Source organism: Cydia amplana, chromosome 19 (genome assembly GCF_948474715.1).
Source record: "Cydia amplana chromosome 19, ilCydAmpl1.1, whole genome shotgun sequence".
NCBI lineage: Eukaryota > Metazoa > Arthropoda > Insecta > Lepidoptera > Tortricidae > Cydia > Cydia amplana.
Genome location: NC_086087.1, coordinates 4,480,284 through 4,496,881, shown reverse-complemented (window position 1 = coordinate 4,496,881; position 16,598 = coordinate 4,480,284). Strand labels below are relative to the sequence as shown.

Below are 16,598 nucleotides of genomic sequence, written 5' to 3'. Positions count from 1 at the left end.
TTTGTTAATTTGTCGCAGTACTTCGTACCGCAAAAATGTCTTCACTCCTCTATTCATTTTACTCATTTACTCGCGCGCATCACAATTATCACAAACACATCTTGCCACACAAATCATTCACACACTTCAAATTTCAAAAAAACTCTTATCCGTTCAAATTCACTCGCGAGTCTCGCGATCGTCAAAACTCACAAATCACCTCAAAAATCCTTTCAAAATGAAACAATGAATTAGAAATACCCAAAGAGGGAGTGAGACCGACACGCGACGTACTTCAATATAGCTTCGCGTCACCACCGAAAATACGTTAACAATTAAACACGAAAGACAACAAGCGTAAGCGCTGCAAGCTTTCATACATCTTAAAAAAATTGTCGCTGTTGAAATTAATGGAATAGTTGACGCTGAAAATATGCTAGTACCTCACCTCATTTGAAGTAAGACATTGTAACACCTCATTTTAGAAAATGAGGTACTCATACAAACTCATTCTAAATTGATGTCCTACCCATCACTACCTATGAGTCCCACAATTCGGACATCTTAAAAAATCTAACACACAGTGTAATGAACAGTTATTAACATTAACAATGTTTATTAAATTAAGAAAAACGTTGACACTGCAAAGCTTTTCTATGTATTAAATGTATTCTAGCATACATGTAAAGGTACTTATTATGCATACTATAGCTTTAGATTTATAGAAAAATATAAAAGGTATTGCCGTACTTATACTAGGATATAAACATAAATGACCTTGAAAACGCTGTTTCATTGCCCCCCCAATTCATTTCACATCAAAACGTACCAAATATCTTTAAAACTCGTTTCCAAATATCTGCAATTAAAGGACCCAATCAATCTTCCCGCGTGACTCATTCATTCACTCGTTCATTGTCGGCCATTAGTGGTATTGGGCCTATTGGGGTCGTCCATTGTTTAGGCTAGAGGGTACAGTAGGTAGGTAGTAGGTACAGATTATACAGGGTGCTTGTGACATGGCTTGCCCGCAACTTTATGATCAAAACTAGTCAGAATGAAGTATGTTAAACAAAACATTTAAAACAAATTAGTACAGCGGGCTCAGCACGGTTCCATTTTTATCGATTATCACTATGCCCGTCGAAGCGCTGGTGGCCTAGCGGTAAGAGCGTGTGACTTGCAATCCGGAGGTCGCGGGTTCGAACCCCGGCTCGTACCAATTTTTTTTCGGAACTTATGTACGAAATGTCATTTGATATTTACCAGTCGCTTTTCGGTGAAGGAAAAACATCATGAGGAAACCGGACTAATCCCAATACGGGCCTAGTTTACCCCCGTGGTTGGAAGGTCAGATGGCAGTCGCTTTCGTAAAAACTAGTGCCCACGCCAATTACTGGGATTAGTTGCCAAGCGGACCCCAGGCTCCCATGAGCCGTGGCAAAAATGCCGGGACAACGCGAGGAAAATGATCACTATGCCCGTCACTTTCGCACTTACATACTTGTTACCTTGTTAGAACGTGACAGGCATGGTGATAAACGATAAAAATGCGACCGTGCTACTAGGGCAGGACAAGAAAATGTTGATCTCTTCTTTTGATTCTAGACCAGTGGTTCCTAACCTGGGGTGGGGGTAATTACGCCCGTGGGGGTAACACTGGTATTTTACGGGGGTAATAAGCTAACCTAATATAACAATACAACAAAGGTACACGTTTTATTTTTTATTACCATTGGGAGGGGTAAAATCAGGTTCCTTAACTAACCTTCCTTCTTTAATTTAATTCCTCAAAAGTACCCGGAATAAGCATCAGCTGATGTAACACGTATAGCAGAATACGGTACCTTTTTGTATAGGTACCACGTAGGTGGCAAACAAGTATACGACCCGTACGATACGACTAATCATCATCCATCACTCAATGCAATTGTTTTCGTAATTATGCGTTTTTCTTAAACTATTATAAATCTTCAATTTTGTGCATATCCTGTACTGTAGTGTATGAGTTTACCTACTTAATCTATGCTACTGGGGTCATTCATTGTTTATGCTAGGGGTAGATATGTCATGTTCTGTCGTTGTTGGAACCCTGAGCATGAAGGGGCTGAGATTTAGACTTTGTAACGTTATCACTATTGGACCATGAATCTAGTTTAACTGGATTGGGCATGAGTGGTGGGGATAACTGACAGAACGGGATAGTCTTATGTATCTTACAGTAGGAGTAGCAGCTAAAGCGCTATTATTGTTTGTCCTTGTCACAGTCTCACATCTTGTTTTATTCCCCACCGTAAATTGACCACCGTGATTGGTCGAATTCATTTGTTGCCCACCATAACATATATGTATATATGCATATATGTTTTGTCCCTCACGGAGGCACGCGTAGACCACTTTTATAGGATGCTACCTTCTATATATTGGACAGTCACAGCATTTGACATGTGTCAAAACTCAAGTGTGGGAATTATCGCAATTATGAGAATGGCAATAGTTTCTTACATTAAAACCACCATGGATTTACTTAATAATGCCTAAAGAACATAACCTAACCTTTACCACACACACGGTAAAACATTCGTTATGTTTTACCGTCAGCAATAATAAATATAGTCATATATAACTGCAGCCTAATGATTTAACGGACATTGCGGTTATAAATATTTCATGAGCCCTATTTTGTAATTCATATCTGCTCTGACCGCAAGAAAAAAATACTCTACGTAGGAGTAGGTATTATAACATGCAGTACATTAACTTCATATGATTTCTTTATATTATTAAATCGAAATTTTGCACCCAGTGCCATGTATTACTGTCGTAAATATATAAAGAATGCAATCTTATGTAAAAGCCTGCAAAAACTTCTCATACTGCTATGTAACTTTGTGTAACTATTTATTTTAGACATTTTGATTTTCGAGTCTTATTAGGCAGGGATCACAGTTGCTCAAAAGACTTTGATACTTATGTAGAGTCAACATACTGGTCAATTTGCTTCAACTGTGTCCGAGTATCATCACCCCAATGCCCACACCAACCGACATAGACTTACGACATCTAATTCATTTAGTTTTCCCGTCTTCCATACTCTTCGCTAAAAGGACTAAAGTGAAGCATTTCTTCCAACAAAGTATGTTGTTTTTGAATAGGGATGTGTAACCCTTAGACATCTTTGGCTGTTTTCCTATTTGACAGAAAACAGGATAGCACCCCACCCCAGTAGCAAAAGGAGGCTGAGGCTTAAGCATACGCAAATTTATTGAAAAGAAAATGTTTTTACGTAAACACAGTGAAGATAATTATTATTTTACCAAGCGATGTAACATCAGAATCTCGTGTAACGCTGAACAGGAAAACATTATCAATATACTTAAGAGTCACTAATTAGCTATACATAGTCTGACAGAATAGCTTCCGCATGATGGAAATATAAATCAGGAACATTAGAGGAAATGGAGGGATATATTTAATTTAAATAGTTGGTGACAACACTGACAACTGGATGCAACAGCAAGATAGAGAAGTGTGATTTATGATTTATCGCTTGGAGGAGGCCTACGCCGCAGAAGCAACTAGGTATACTAATTACGAAAGTATATGAGATTTTCCATCAGATAAAGGTTCTTATGCACATGGATTATATTTATTTAATTAGGAATACATAGCCGTTTCGACGTCAGCCTTGCTATTTGTTCACAAGCATAATCTAGATCAAAGCACGGTTATAAAAGGCGAGGCAGACACTTGATTTTGCGGCAAGGGTCCTCATAGCCGGTTGACTCGATCCTTTTGACGGGCCTGCCAATTTGCGTGTGCAACCAACACCATATGAGTATCGTATGACGGATTACGTTACACCACGACCCAGGGCACTTAAATAGTAGTACAATTACTAAGGATATGGATAGTATTAAAATTATTTCATTGGGGAAGGTCAGTCAGGGTGACAAGAAAGGCACCTATTCTTCATGTCAGAGCATTCGATTCCTCTCTCTCATCCTCTCGTTTACCCCGGTTGCATCCTCCGCTAATGCTTCGGAGCCCAGGATTCGCACTATTAAACCGTTGTAATTTAAATAATTTCCCAGTCCTCTAAAATTGCACTGAAGAAGGTAGAAGAGTAAAACTGTATAAAAAGAAGAAGTGTATGCCACTAATGCCAGAATATTCCTTGTAATATCATCCACCATCAGACCAGTGTCGAACACTTACCTGGGTGCTGGTGAAGCGACGGCTGCCCGAGCGGCTGAGCGTGCCGCCGCGGACGTTACTGTCCGAGAGCTCGACGTCGCCACCGCCGTCCACCGCTTTCCTTCGCGACAGCTCCGAGAGCTCAGCTATTGGCTGGACCTGTTCAATATTGCAGAGGTGAATAGCTATTACAATGAAAACTATTAACGCACTGCGGTCGTGGGTGTTTCGAGAGTCAGCAAGATTTTTTTTATCCCACAGTGAAGTTCTATCTTTCGCGTAGATCTTCTTGGAGCATTCAAGTATTTTATCATCATCACAAATAAGAGCTATTGTACATTGTCTTCAAAGCTTCAAGTTTTTTTTAATGTTACGCGCGACGGTTTTAGGCACATATCTGAAGCAAAAATCTTTATACTGGCTAAGATTCGGCTGTTAGACACAGCCTCCAAAAAATATTGGAGTCTTGCAGAAGCACTTGGATAATCCTTTATTAAGACATCGCATTACAGACCTGAATAATCAATGCCGTTGTGCATGAAAGTGGTCGCAGGGAAAGTTGCGTGAGCACGTGTTTTTTACATAAATTAATCGCGTACTTGAGTATCCCGTTAGGTTTTCTTAGCCAATTTGAATCTAACCTCGATACGGCACCGGAGGTACTCAATGTTTGTTCAATGAGTAGACTCATAGCTTTATGCATCCATATATTTTATCACAATCTATGCTTGAGTATTTTACTTATCATTTATCGCTGCGTAAAGACTACTGTCTCTTAAACTATGTAATTGCGAAAATAATGATTTACATACAGGAGATAAGATAAAAATGCTACCAAAAGTAAACACCATTATAAAAACTTAAAAAGCGTGCAAACATCTTAGCACAAATACTTGGCGTGTGCGATGTTTCACAGTTCACACTAATGTTCGTAAGATATAGCATACAGGTGATTGTCCTCCAATAAGCACCTTTATAAATAGTCAGTTGGCAAATTTGCGTGTGCTACAAAATTTAGGAAAAGTTCCGTATTTTACTGTAATTCCAAAGTCAATTATTAATGTTGTACATATACTATTATTACAAGAGCTTTGTTGGTAATTGGCTGTTTGATTAACTTAAGTCGACGACTCTGGACAGTGTACATTGTTCAAATAATTAATTAAGTCTCAACCGGCAACGTCCGATGCCCGATCCAATCAAAATGCCTGCGAAAACTTTCATCTAAACATTAAGACGTTTAAATAAGAATTCATTTATAACTGTTAAAGCCATAGCTTTTGCCACTTAGACGAGGCAATTCATCTGAACGCAAATTAATGGTGTATTTATTATGATTTAACATACTATAGTTATTAGTTGGGAGCGGCTGAATCAAAAAATCTTAACCGGATTACTGTTATTAACTGTTTGGGGGTCTAAATGCCTTTCACTCGCAAGAAGTTTAGTAGCCATATTTTATTTTAAATGATGACATTGCCTTCTTCATAAAGATAACCGTAATGTTTGAATAAACCTTACAAAGACTACGATAAACGAAAAACATTATCATCTTGAATGGTGTTGGACGTGTTGGTCAGGTCAGGCATTTACCAGTGTTGCGAGATAGTCACAAAATTCAAAATAGCTCGGTTTTCTTTTAATTTTATAATGCAACGACAAAAATGTGACTTTTCCAATAACACTGGCGTTTACCAAAATGTTTGGAAATATGGGAATTCTTACCTTAATGGTGACAGAATCTTGACTGCTTTTGATGAGGTCTATAACTTCCTCGCGACTCTTGCCTTCTACATTAACCCCGTTGACTTCTAGAAGTCTATCACCAGGCAGTAAGCCCGACTCACTGGCCCCAGGGTAAGACCCTGGCTCAGCGAGAATCACAGCTTTCTGTACAACTTTGCTAGCAACTGCACTAGTAATGTTACCGTTGCATTTGTTATCGCCATTGGTCAATCCGTTCTCCTCGTGGCCGTTACAATCGCCGCTGAAAATTCTTTCTTGTACCACTGCGCGACGAAGACTAAAGCCGAAATCATTTCTTGGTGCTTTCTGTCGTTGAATTGTCAGCAATCTTGGTTTAGGAAGCAGCAGCGGTTTTAAGGATGGTAAAGGCAGATAAACGTCTTCGAAATTGCTTGTTCGTGACCATCTATGGAAACCCTGAGATTCGCCCACAGGAGATGTAGAAAAGGGCGGAGTAGCGAATGATGAATTAGTAGTTGTGTCAGTCAACGAATCAGCGCTTGGAGATGTTGATGTGACACCTAAGTAACTGCTACCATTCGTTTTTGGCATTTCATCCATGTCCTGAGTGGTGATCGACGGATTGCCACCATTTTTGTAATTGTTCTTAACCTGATTTTCAACTGGACTGTGGATGACCTTTTTAGTAAAGTTCTGCAGTTGCTGCAAATCATCGCTGGATGAAGTGCTTTTAGACGGCGGTATTCCATACGAAATGAGTTCATTTTGCTGCGTGTTACGCGCTAGTACATTGGAATCTTGGCCATTGATGTGATCGACGGTATCAACGGTTGGTATGTTACTTTCTTGGGAATTATTACTAGTATTGCTAAGTCGGGGCCCTTTAAGTATGCCACGCTTTGGTGGTCTGGGTGGAATAGGAGGTAGTACTTGCGGCTGCCGGGGGCTACTGTTAGCATTATTGGGGTTGTTTAGAGAATTCAGCGATGTCTCCGAGCTATCCGACTGAAGAACGCCTTCCTTTCTATTCCAAACATGCGTGGTGGGGTATCCGGGAGAAAGATGGTTATTTTCGTCGCTGAGATTGGAGTTGGATCCCGAGGTGGGTATTAGCGGGTAGTTAGAGTAATTGGAGTCTTGCTCGAGATGCGCGAATAATGAAGCGGTGTAGTCAGCTGTGATGCCGGAGGGGAGTTTCTCTTTTTCTTTGCGTCTGCCTCGCAGTTTGAGTGAGCGTCGAACCTGTTGAAAAAACGCAATATTGATTAAGCAAGTCACGGTTGAATGACAATGAAGGTTAAACTGAACATGATCATGAAGATCTGATTAAATCGTATCGTATTTATCGAGGTCGAGATATTTATTCTTGATTGGCGCGTTACTATCGCCTGTATTTATGAATGAATCGTAATAAGACTAATAAGACTACAGGTTATAAATCAGCTGGTGTTCGCATGTAATAATAAACATACGCAGCGAGAACAAATTGGATTGCAGATATAATTGACTTTCGGTTTCGCGCCGCAGACAGAGGTATTGAATAGTGATGAAGCCGGACAAGTTCCTGCTATTGCAAAAAGCCGCATTCCTACAGAAGCGTGCACAACTGCTGAGGCTGTTGCAGGAAAAAAAGGTATCATTTTAAAACTGGACACTGATATATTTTCGTCCACAAATTTGTGGTCGGAATGCATTTTGTAACTGTTGAGTTTTGCCGAGTTATTTAAGAAGCGTGCAAAAACTACGTAATTGGTCCGTTGCGCATGTTTTATTGAATAAGGATTATTGGGAATTACCGCGACCTTTTAAATGCATTCGTATGTAATTGGCCGCAATGCTATGGAGGCTGCCGATTTAAATCAAAGGAATTTCGTGCGGTATAAACTTAGGCATAAATAAGATCATTAAAAGTTAATTGACTAATTGTATCCGCTCTAATAAAATTCTTAGAACAAAACTATTTAAAAATACATTTTAATGTGGGTGTGAAAGGCTGAAAATGAGAAATACTATGTAGCTCAATGCACCAAAAACGCAAATGATAGTCTTGAAGAAATTCATAGTTAGAATTTAAAGTTTAACTAAAGAGTAGACGCAAGACTAGTCAAAATGTATTATTTACTGCGATGATTAAAGTGAATGAACTAAAAAATAATAAAAACATGAACATAGCTAACAAATAACGGTGACTTAACAAATAACATATACTTAATATTAAAATGTTACCTAAAGGCTCGTTACAATTGTTTAAGCCTATAGGAGATCAGAGATACTGGTTTCCAACAGCCAATGGTCGGTCTGCGCGTTGTGATTGATACTTGTGATGTTGTGAACAACGCAGATCAGATGTCATTTCTATCGGCCTATTTCAAACCAGTGTACAAAACCCTATCAGACATTACCAAAGGATAACAGCCCTTAATCACCAGTGATAAGGTTCTCGTGATCTGTGTGATGGTACACCGGTTTCGCGAGCGGCGACCGTGACGGGACAAACTCTCCCATCGTCTCTGTTACAGCGACCGTTACCCGATGCGCAATTGTTTTTGTATGTGGAACTTTGACGAAGTGACCGGAATACTGGATTGTCTAATACGTAAGAAATAGCAATTATACAAATACTCGCAGATAATATACTTCGTTATTACTATATCCGGTGAAAACGCTATATCGCGACGCCAAACGTCGGAAGTACCTACATTCATTTTGACAAGGCTATTTCTATATGTATTATCTACGCTACTCACTCCATTCACTATTAAAGATAAACATCTGAACTGAATTATGAAGCTGATGTTATCTTAAAAGTGTTTCCCCTAAATGCTAACGGTGAATGAAAACATGTAGTAGGAATATTAGCACATTTAGTAGTCATATTAAAAAGATCAAACGAATTCAAAAAAGCGGCCAAGTGCGAGTCGGACTCGCCCATGAAGGGTTCCGTATTTAGGGGATTTATGACGTATTAAAAAAAACTACTTACTAGATCTCGTTCAAACCAATTTTCGGTGGAAGTTTGAATGTACATCATATTTTTTTTTTTAGTTTTATCATTCTCTTATTTTAGAAGTTACAGGGGACACACATTTTACCACTTTGGAAGTGTCTCTCGCGCAAACTATTCAGTTTAGAAAAAAATGATATTAGAAACCTCAATATCATTTTTGAAGACCTATCCATAGATACACGTATGGGTTTGATGAAAAAATTTTTTTTTGAGTTTCAGTTCTAAGTATGCGGAACCCCCAAAATGTATTGTTTTTTTTTCTATTTTTGTGTGAAAATCTTAATGCGGTTCCCAGAATACATCTACTTACCAAGTTTCAACAGTATAGGTCATATAGTTTCGGAAAAAAGTGGCTGTGACATACGGACGGACGGACAGACAGACAGACAGACAGACAGACATGACGAATCCATAAGGGTTCCGTTTTTTGCCATTTGGCTACGGAACGCTAAAAAGGAGGAGGTTCTCAATTCGACCGTATTTTTCAAAGTTATGAAATCAGGATTTCCATTCGCATATCTATGTTCTCCAAAAAAAGACAACCCCTACCCCTTATTGTATTTATTTTACCTTTTTCAAAGAGAGCAAAGTAGACGAAATCAACATTTTGGGACCCTATATATCGTGTTCGTATTGAATATTTGCAATTTTTTTAGGAATCACTATAGCCTGCCAATAAGCAGTTAGAGTAGGTCGTCTATTTACTACAAAAATCGAGGTATATATCATTTGACCACGCCTAAACCAAATAAAGGCGTAACTCAACATGACTCAGGGAACTATAAGCAAATATGTATAAAAGCCAATCTCCGATAAAAGATAAGATTTCACCGCTATCACTGCGCGTGCTTCAGCCTGTCATAATATTATGCATCAATCAATAGATACCCTATTATGTTGATAGATGGTAATGGCATAATAGGTTGGCATGCTTTTCTCGATGGTCTGTAATTAGGTGGCGTATACTATCGTCATTGTTTAAACATTCTTGAATCTTATTGCGAAGAGATAAGGTTTAATAATGGTCAGCAAAATTTATAAGTTTTAGCAGTAGTATTTATTGTCGGATGTCGTGCTTCTTGGAGAATAAAAGCGCATCTCGACGACAATAATTATTAGCTTTACAAAATATTTATAGGAAAAACTATGCTTTATGATCCGTATAGCTGCGCTTAAGTTTCTATTTAGCTATAAATAATGTTTCGTTCCAAAGCAGACTTGTCAATGAACGCCAGGTACATGTGCTTGACATGCAATACGCATGCTTCATGTGAAGATAATTTAAGCATGTGATCAAGCAAGAGTGTACAATTCTCCGAGAATCTGACCTATTCCCCCGGTATCTAGGTCGTCAAAGCGTAGGCACTTGCCTCGGGAGGCTGCCGAATGCCTGACATTATTGTTAATGTTGGGTAATGCGATGGCACGCTTGGAGCGGCACAGCATGGCCTATTGCGACAGATAACATCTTACATTAGAACCCTTCAACCTTATAACCGGATGACATACATTACATTTACATTACGTATACATTTAAACTTAGAATACTATTTATACATAATTACTAGGTAATACTCATACTATCGATAAAAAATATTACTATTTCCAGATTCACATTTCTTTCCTATAGATTAACATAACTGCTGAAATGATTTTCCAACCCTCCGCAAAACTAGGCCGCAATACAAAGATCTGGTTTATCCGTCTATGACAGTTAATTAGGTCTCTACTATCGGAAAGCCGGAACTGCATTCAATGATAGTTCTTTTATATCGGAAACAATAAAGCGGCTCTAATCAGTCTAATCCAGGGCTCTCCAAACCCCGGCCCGCAGGCCAAATCTGGCCCGCGAAGCATTCCAATCCGGCCCGCCGATAGCATCATTCCAATCCGGCCCGCGGGAGCCAGGCTGTAGATATTCATCCCTAACAGCAGCAAAACATCAGCAACCTGATACCCCCCACCCCTCCCCTCGGCGCCGACGGAGGCCCGCGCGAAAATTGCAAGGCGCAATATGGCCCTCAGGAAAAAAAGTTTGGAGACCCCTGGTCTAATCGAACGTAATCCAAAGTCCAAACTACAGTAAACGATACATAACTCCTACTAAAACTACTTAACCTATTGATATGAAACTTGGTATGATGTTTACCGTTTGAGCCTCAAGAAAGGGCGTACAATATTCTTAGTCACGGAATTCATTACTCTGCGTCTTGGGTCGGCAAACCGCGTCTCCCGAGCTGAATGCGGCTCTTTGGAGTTGCAATTGTGGCCCTCCAAGACACCCAAAATATTAAACCCCTTAGAGTTTAGACCACTCAAATGAAATGGCTCTTTGAGATTCCTACAACTGATGATTTCAACTGCTGTTGGCTCTAATCTTATCTTCAAGTTTGCCGGCCCCTGTTCTATGTAGTTTCCGAGAGTTTCCGTAAGGCGCGAGTAGGGTGCAACCTGAAATAAGCGGCAGATTCCTGCAGCCGACCTGTCTCCACACGTATTGGCTCGCCTTTCCGTGGAATAAGACAATGAAGCCGAGACGAAGTCGCAGGCAGAAGCTGGTTTGTCAATAGGTATTAGTGCATAACGAAATTTACATTGCTGATTTTATAAATAATTCTTGAATAGAAGCCACGGATTAAGATAGGATCTTGGATCTGGTCGCTGATGTCAAATATTTCGTAATCTAACATTTAAATAAGATCAGCATAGTACCTATTGCAGAACCCCGAATAAGGTATCATCTTGGGTCGTCCCATTCGTTTTTCGTCAAGTTCTTAAATTAGTCCTATTCTGCTTTCGTCACTCATTCTACATTGAAAGCCACCGACGATTGTGACGAATGTAGAATGAGTGACGAAAGCAGAATAGGACTAATTTAAGAACTTGACGAAAAACGAATGGGACGACCCAAGATGATACCCCGAATAATCCGTTCCGGAAGACGTTTACAATCTCGGACGGTCCGCCGAGTCAACTAGGCTGCCAAGCCTTAGAAATAACGTCACAATAAATAATAGTTAAATATGAACCGATGTGCGTCTACGTTTCTCTTTTCTCCGAATTCCAAAACCTATATATTATCTTATTCTTATAACTTTAAACGAGCAATTTTTGTATATTTATTTATACTTGTATATATATTTCGGGGATTTCGGGAACGGCTCTGGGAAAACGCGCATTTTTGAGGTTTTATATGTTTTCTCTCCCAGATCATCATCTTCCTCGCGTTGTCCCGGCATTTTTGCCACGGCTCATGGGAGCCTGGGGTCCACTTGGCAACTAATCCCAGTAATTGGCGTGGGCACTAGTTTTTACGGAAGCGACTGCCATCTGACCTTCCAACCCAGAGGGTAAACTAGGCCCGTATTGGGATTAGTTCGGTTTCCTCACGATGTTTTCCTTCACCGAAAAGCGACTGGTAAATATATCAAATGATATTTCATACATAAGTTCCGAAAAACTCATTGGTACGAGCCGGGGTTCGAACCCGCGACCTCCGGATTGCAAGTCGCAAGCTCTTACCGCTAGGCCACCAGCGCTTCCCAGATATGATATGGTTTTCTCTCCCAGATATTGGAACGTAAAGCGAGGTAACTGTAGCAAGAAATGTCGCTTACAGCATTTCTCTCTTAACCGCCAACGTTATTGATTTATCTCACAAGTCAGGTGAATGCAAATAAAGTGATTGTATCGCGTGTCGCAAGCGGTCATAATACTAATAGTCTATAAAACCTTGTTGGTATTTTATTGACAAAATATGACAGTGAATACCTAATAGTAGAGGACCTTGTGCAATGTTACTTTTCTCAAAAATGGACGGCAAAGTCGACGTTGCCGGTTAAAAAATAGGTCGCGAAGTGCGTAGTTTATGGTCATTCAAAAAATTAAAAAGTTAAAAACATTGCAGTCTCGATTTCGGGACTGCAATGTCGCATACAAATTCCATTATTTAACGAGTTCCAAACTTTTTAAAACTTCAAATGGCCATATCAAATGAAGGCATAGGTCCCTTAAACAGCCAAACAGATGATCAGCACTTATTATTATAAAGCCTGTAACAGACTATCGCACCGCACTGCGACCTTGGAGCGTCGCACCCATAAGTGAGAGCGAGAAACAGATATCTCTTTCTCGCTCTCACTTATGGGTGCGACGCTCCAAGGTCGCGGTGCGGTGCGATAGTCTGTTACAGGCTTAATGTTGGTACCGCGACTATTTAGGTGTCTCAAATAGGTTGGCGTATTTTCAGCAGAAAAATACACTTCTTTTTTTTTTAAAGGCGGCAAGCTAATTTTTTTAATGGTTGTATTTTTTTCTGTGAAAATTAATGGAAAATTAGAACGTTGCTTCTGTAAGTTCTGTAAAATATTTCTATTTCTTGCACCATTTTTGAGAAAAGCACTATATATGACTCGGCTGGAAGGCTACTTACTGGCTTCGGATTCAATTAAACGGACTCCCAAGGTCGTCCGTTTAAAACGAATCCTCAGCCAGCAAGTAGCTACTTCCGAACCTCGACAATAATGTACTATTACTAGTGTTGTGTAAATAAAACAGTGTTAACGAAACATTTATTAGTAGTTTTCCCCGAACATGGACCTCCAGACACGCACATATTTTTTTGAGCTAAACCCTTAACTGATCCTTCCCATGTTTGATCCTTTAAATTGTATTTATAAGAACTACGTGCCTCAATATTAACGCGAGATTTCAAATCGTTTGGATTGCTGTTATACTCATCAATATTACGTGATTTGGATCGCGATATGCGTTGATCCCATGATAATATTGATAGTGTAATCAGTGCCACTCTCTCAACTTACAGTCAGCAGCAGAAGTTGCTAAGCGGCCAGGTGTTCACAATCTTGACGCGACTTTATTGTTAAGAGAATAAGAGCGTGACAATGTAATTTTGAACACCTCGCCCGCTTAGCAACTTCTGCTGCTGACTGTACAAACCTAGTTGAGCGATCTTTGCTCAGTCGATTAATTTAATCTTAAACTTATAACCATGCAAGCGTATATACTAATGCGACAGTTTAAGAGAAAGTTGTATGTGATATCATTTAAAAGAGATATGAGTAAATTGGGCTGATCTATTCGGTAAACTGGTCTTATCTTATCATAACTCGATTATTCGATGCAAATATCAACAAAACAATTTCCAATCTATAAATAATCGTTTGGAAGACACACGTGGTTATCAACCGTTACATTTTGCATATGTATGAAGAAAACTTATCTGAGTAATGATGCGTTGGGATAGGTGTGGACTTTGCTAGACCAGTTTATATAGGTAATACAATTTAAATGATTGAACCGTTTTGGGGGTTTTAGGATAAACTTCAAATATTGACTCTCTGTGTCCACAGTCGTTTCACGAAGACTTCAGGGGCCTATTTCACCAAGCTGACAATTGGCAGGTGTACATCCAGCATGTGGAGCATGCCCTTAAAGGCCTGTGCACAACGGCTTGCGTGTGCGTGACGTGCACTGTTGGATGTTTGGAGCCGCAAACGCACACGTCACGCAAGCGGTGTGCCGTCTCTCATAAGGATCTGTTTACTACAACGCCGCACGCGCCCGTGCACGTCACGCACACGCAGCCGGCGTGCACAGGCCTTAAATATACCATCGCCTACGCCACACTATTAACTGAAAGTTCGTAAACCTTGTTACAAAAGGCATAAGGCCCACCGATGGACAGTTAAAAGTGTTGCTGTTTGTAATATGTGTAGTGTATAGGTATACTCGTATTTGGAGTTAATAGAGTTCATGGCTGTTAATTATTGTTTTTAATATCGAAAGTGGGCGTGTAAAACTTGACCTTACCGTATTCTAGCAAGAATGTGGAACAATATATTAGATTAAAACTTGAGAGATCAAGCACACTGGCATAAATTAAACGAAACTAGTATTGCACAATAACGTAAACAACCCGTTCTCCATAAATAGGATTGTTGTTAGTAGTATGGTAGTAGGTATTCTTGTTAATCAGAGGGCCTACCGCGAACCACGTTCCATGTGTTGCCTCTTTGTCGCACTTGTAAATACGAACGTAAGTGTGACAGGGAGGTAACATGTCGAACGTGGTTCGCGGTAGGACCTCTGTTTAATCACTAAGTTGGAACGAAAAACATGAAGAATTTTGTAGCCTTCCATCTAAAGCACTTAACAAGCCTTATTTAATTAAATAACTGACGAAAGGGACGCAGAAATAGGTAGATGTGAGAACCAGATATCTCTACCATGTCTAACGTATAACTGCAGCTTCCCTGTCCGTAGTTACTGCATTAAGTAGGTACTGGTGGCCCTGTGAGGTGTAGACCTCGCGAACCCCCATGGCTTCGCCATTTTCTGCAACATTTCCAAAAACTGAATCGACCAAAAAATTCAATATCGAATGTGATACTGCCTTACCTCCTCAAGCCTCAACGGCTCCTCCAGCCCCGCCGCTATCCCCTCTCGCTTCTCCCGCTCCTTCCTCTCTTTCTTCTCCTTCTTCCGTCTCTCTCTCTCTCTTCCCGCAGCCCCCCGTGTTAGTTTAATGAAGCCTTACCTCCTCAAGCCTCAACGGCTCCTCCAGCCCCGCCGCTATCCTCTCCCGCTTCTCACGTTCCTTCCTCTCTTTCTTCTCCTTCTTCCGTCTCTCTTTCTCCCCGTCCCGCTCCTCGCAGCCCCCCGTGTCGCCGGCGAGGACGGTCGACTTCTTCATGAAGTTGAACATGGCGACCGGGTTCTGGAACAAAATTACAATTTAGTGTCATCACTCATCACACATTTTGGCTATACAAATTCTTTGCCTAATCATTTGTGGCTTTCCATATGCATATGGAGCATAAGGACCCTTTAGTAAGGAACGCCACATTTTACGTTTTGACGTTACATGAGAATCGAATATTGGATTCGTTGGGTTAACGGTAGAAACAAGAAGATAAAGGACAAGCATTTGATGTGACCAACAACAAAACAACCATGATAGCATAACTAACAGCTTAAGTCCAAACCCCTTATAATCTATAGTAGCCGCAAATGATAAGAGAAAAACCGGCCAAGTGCGAGTCGGACTCGCGCACGGAGGGTTCCGCACCATCAACAAAAAATAGAGCAAAACAACCAAAACAAACAAAAACGGTCACCCATCCAAGTACTGACCCCGCCCGACGTTGCTTAACTTCGGTCAAAAATCACGTTTGTTGTATGGGAGCCCCACTTAAATCTTTATTTTATTCTGTTTTTAGTATTTGTTGTTATAGCGGCAACAGAAATACATCATCTGTGAAAATTTCAACTGTCTAGCTATCACAGTTCGTGAGATACAGCCTGGTGACAGACGGACGGACGGACGGACGGACGGACAGCGGAGTCTTAGTAATAGGGTCCCGTTTTTTACCCTTTGGGTACGGAACCCTAAAAAGCTCTACTGCTAGTTGCTCCTCACTAATAGTCTGTGGCGGAACTGCTGCCTGACAGACGACTTGAAGGTAAAAGACTATTCTCAAAGAACAGAGCATAAAACAAACATTAGAAAATATATACTATTTCATAAGTAAATCTCACAATATGGGTGTACTTTCGTTTGGGCCAAATACCATTCGCCAAATTTCACTTCCCAAGAAACTTATCGCAATAGTTTCATTTCCCAAAGGAACAAAGCAAAGCAAAGCAAAGTTACACTTCGCATATAATTTATTTGGTCAAATTATCA

At 40.2% G+C, this 16,598-nt stretch overlaps 1 protein-coding gene and 1 long non-coding RNA gene across 2 annotated transcripts in view; one reads left to right on the top strand and one right to left on the bottom strand.

Annotated features, from left to right (window-relative positions):
- The window catches only part of LOC134657274 (unconventional myosin-XVIIIa), a 300,971-nt gene that overhangs the window by 209,565 nt on the left and 74,808 nt on the right, over positions 1-16,598 (bottom strand). The window contains exons 2-4 of the mRNA XM_063512854.1: positions 15,450-15,629; positions 5,902-7,125; positions 4,198-4,335 (exon numbers count right to left, since the gene is read on the bottom strand). Coding sequence (XP_063368924.1) covers positions 4,198-4,335; positions 5,902-7,125; positions 15,450-15,617 — 1,530 coding nt within the window. The 5' untranslated portion in view covers positions 15,618-15,629. The remainder of the gene's footprint in view (positions 1-4,197; positions 4,336-5,901; positions 7,126-15,449; positions 15,630-16,598) is intronic.
- The window catches only part of LOC134657301 (uncharacterized), an 82,683-nt gene that overhangs the window by 7,463 nt on the left and 58,622 nt on the right, over positions 1-16,598 (top strand). The window lies entirely within an intron of this gene.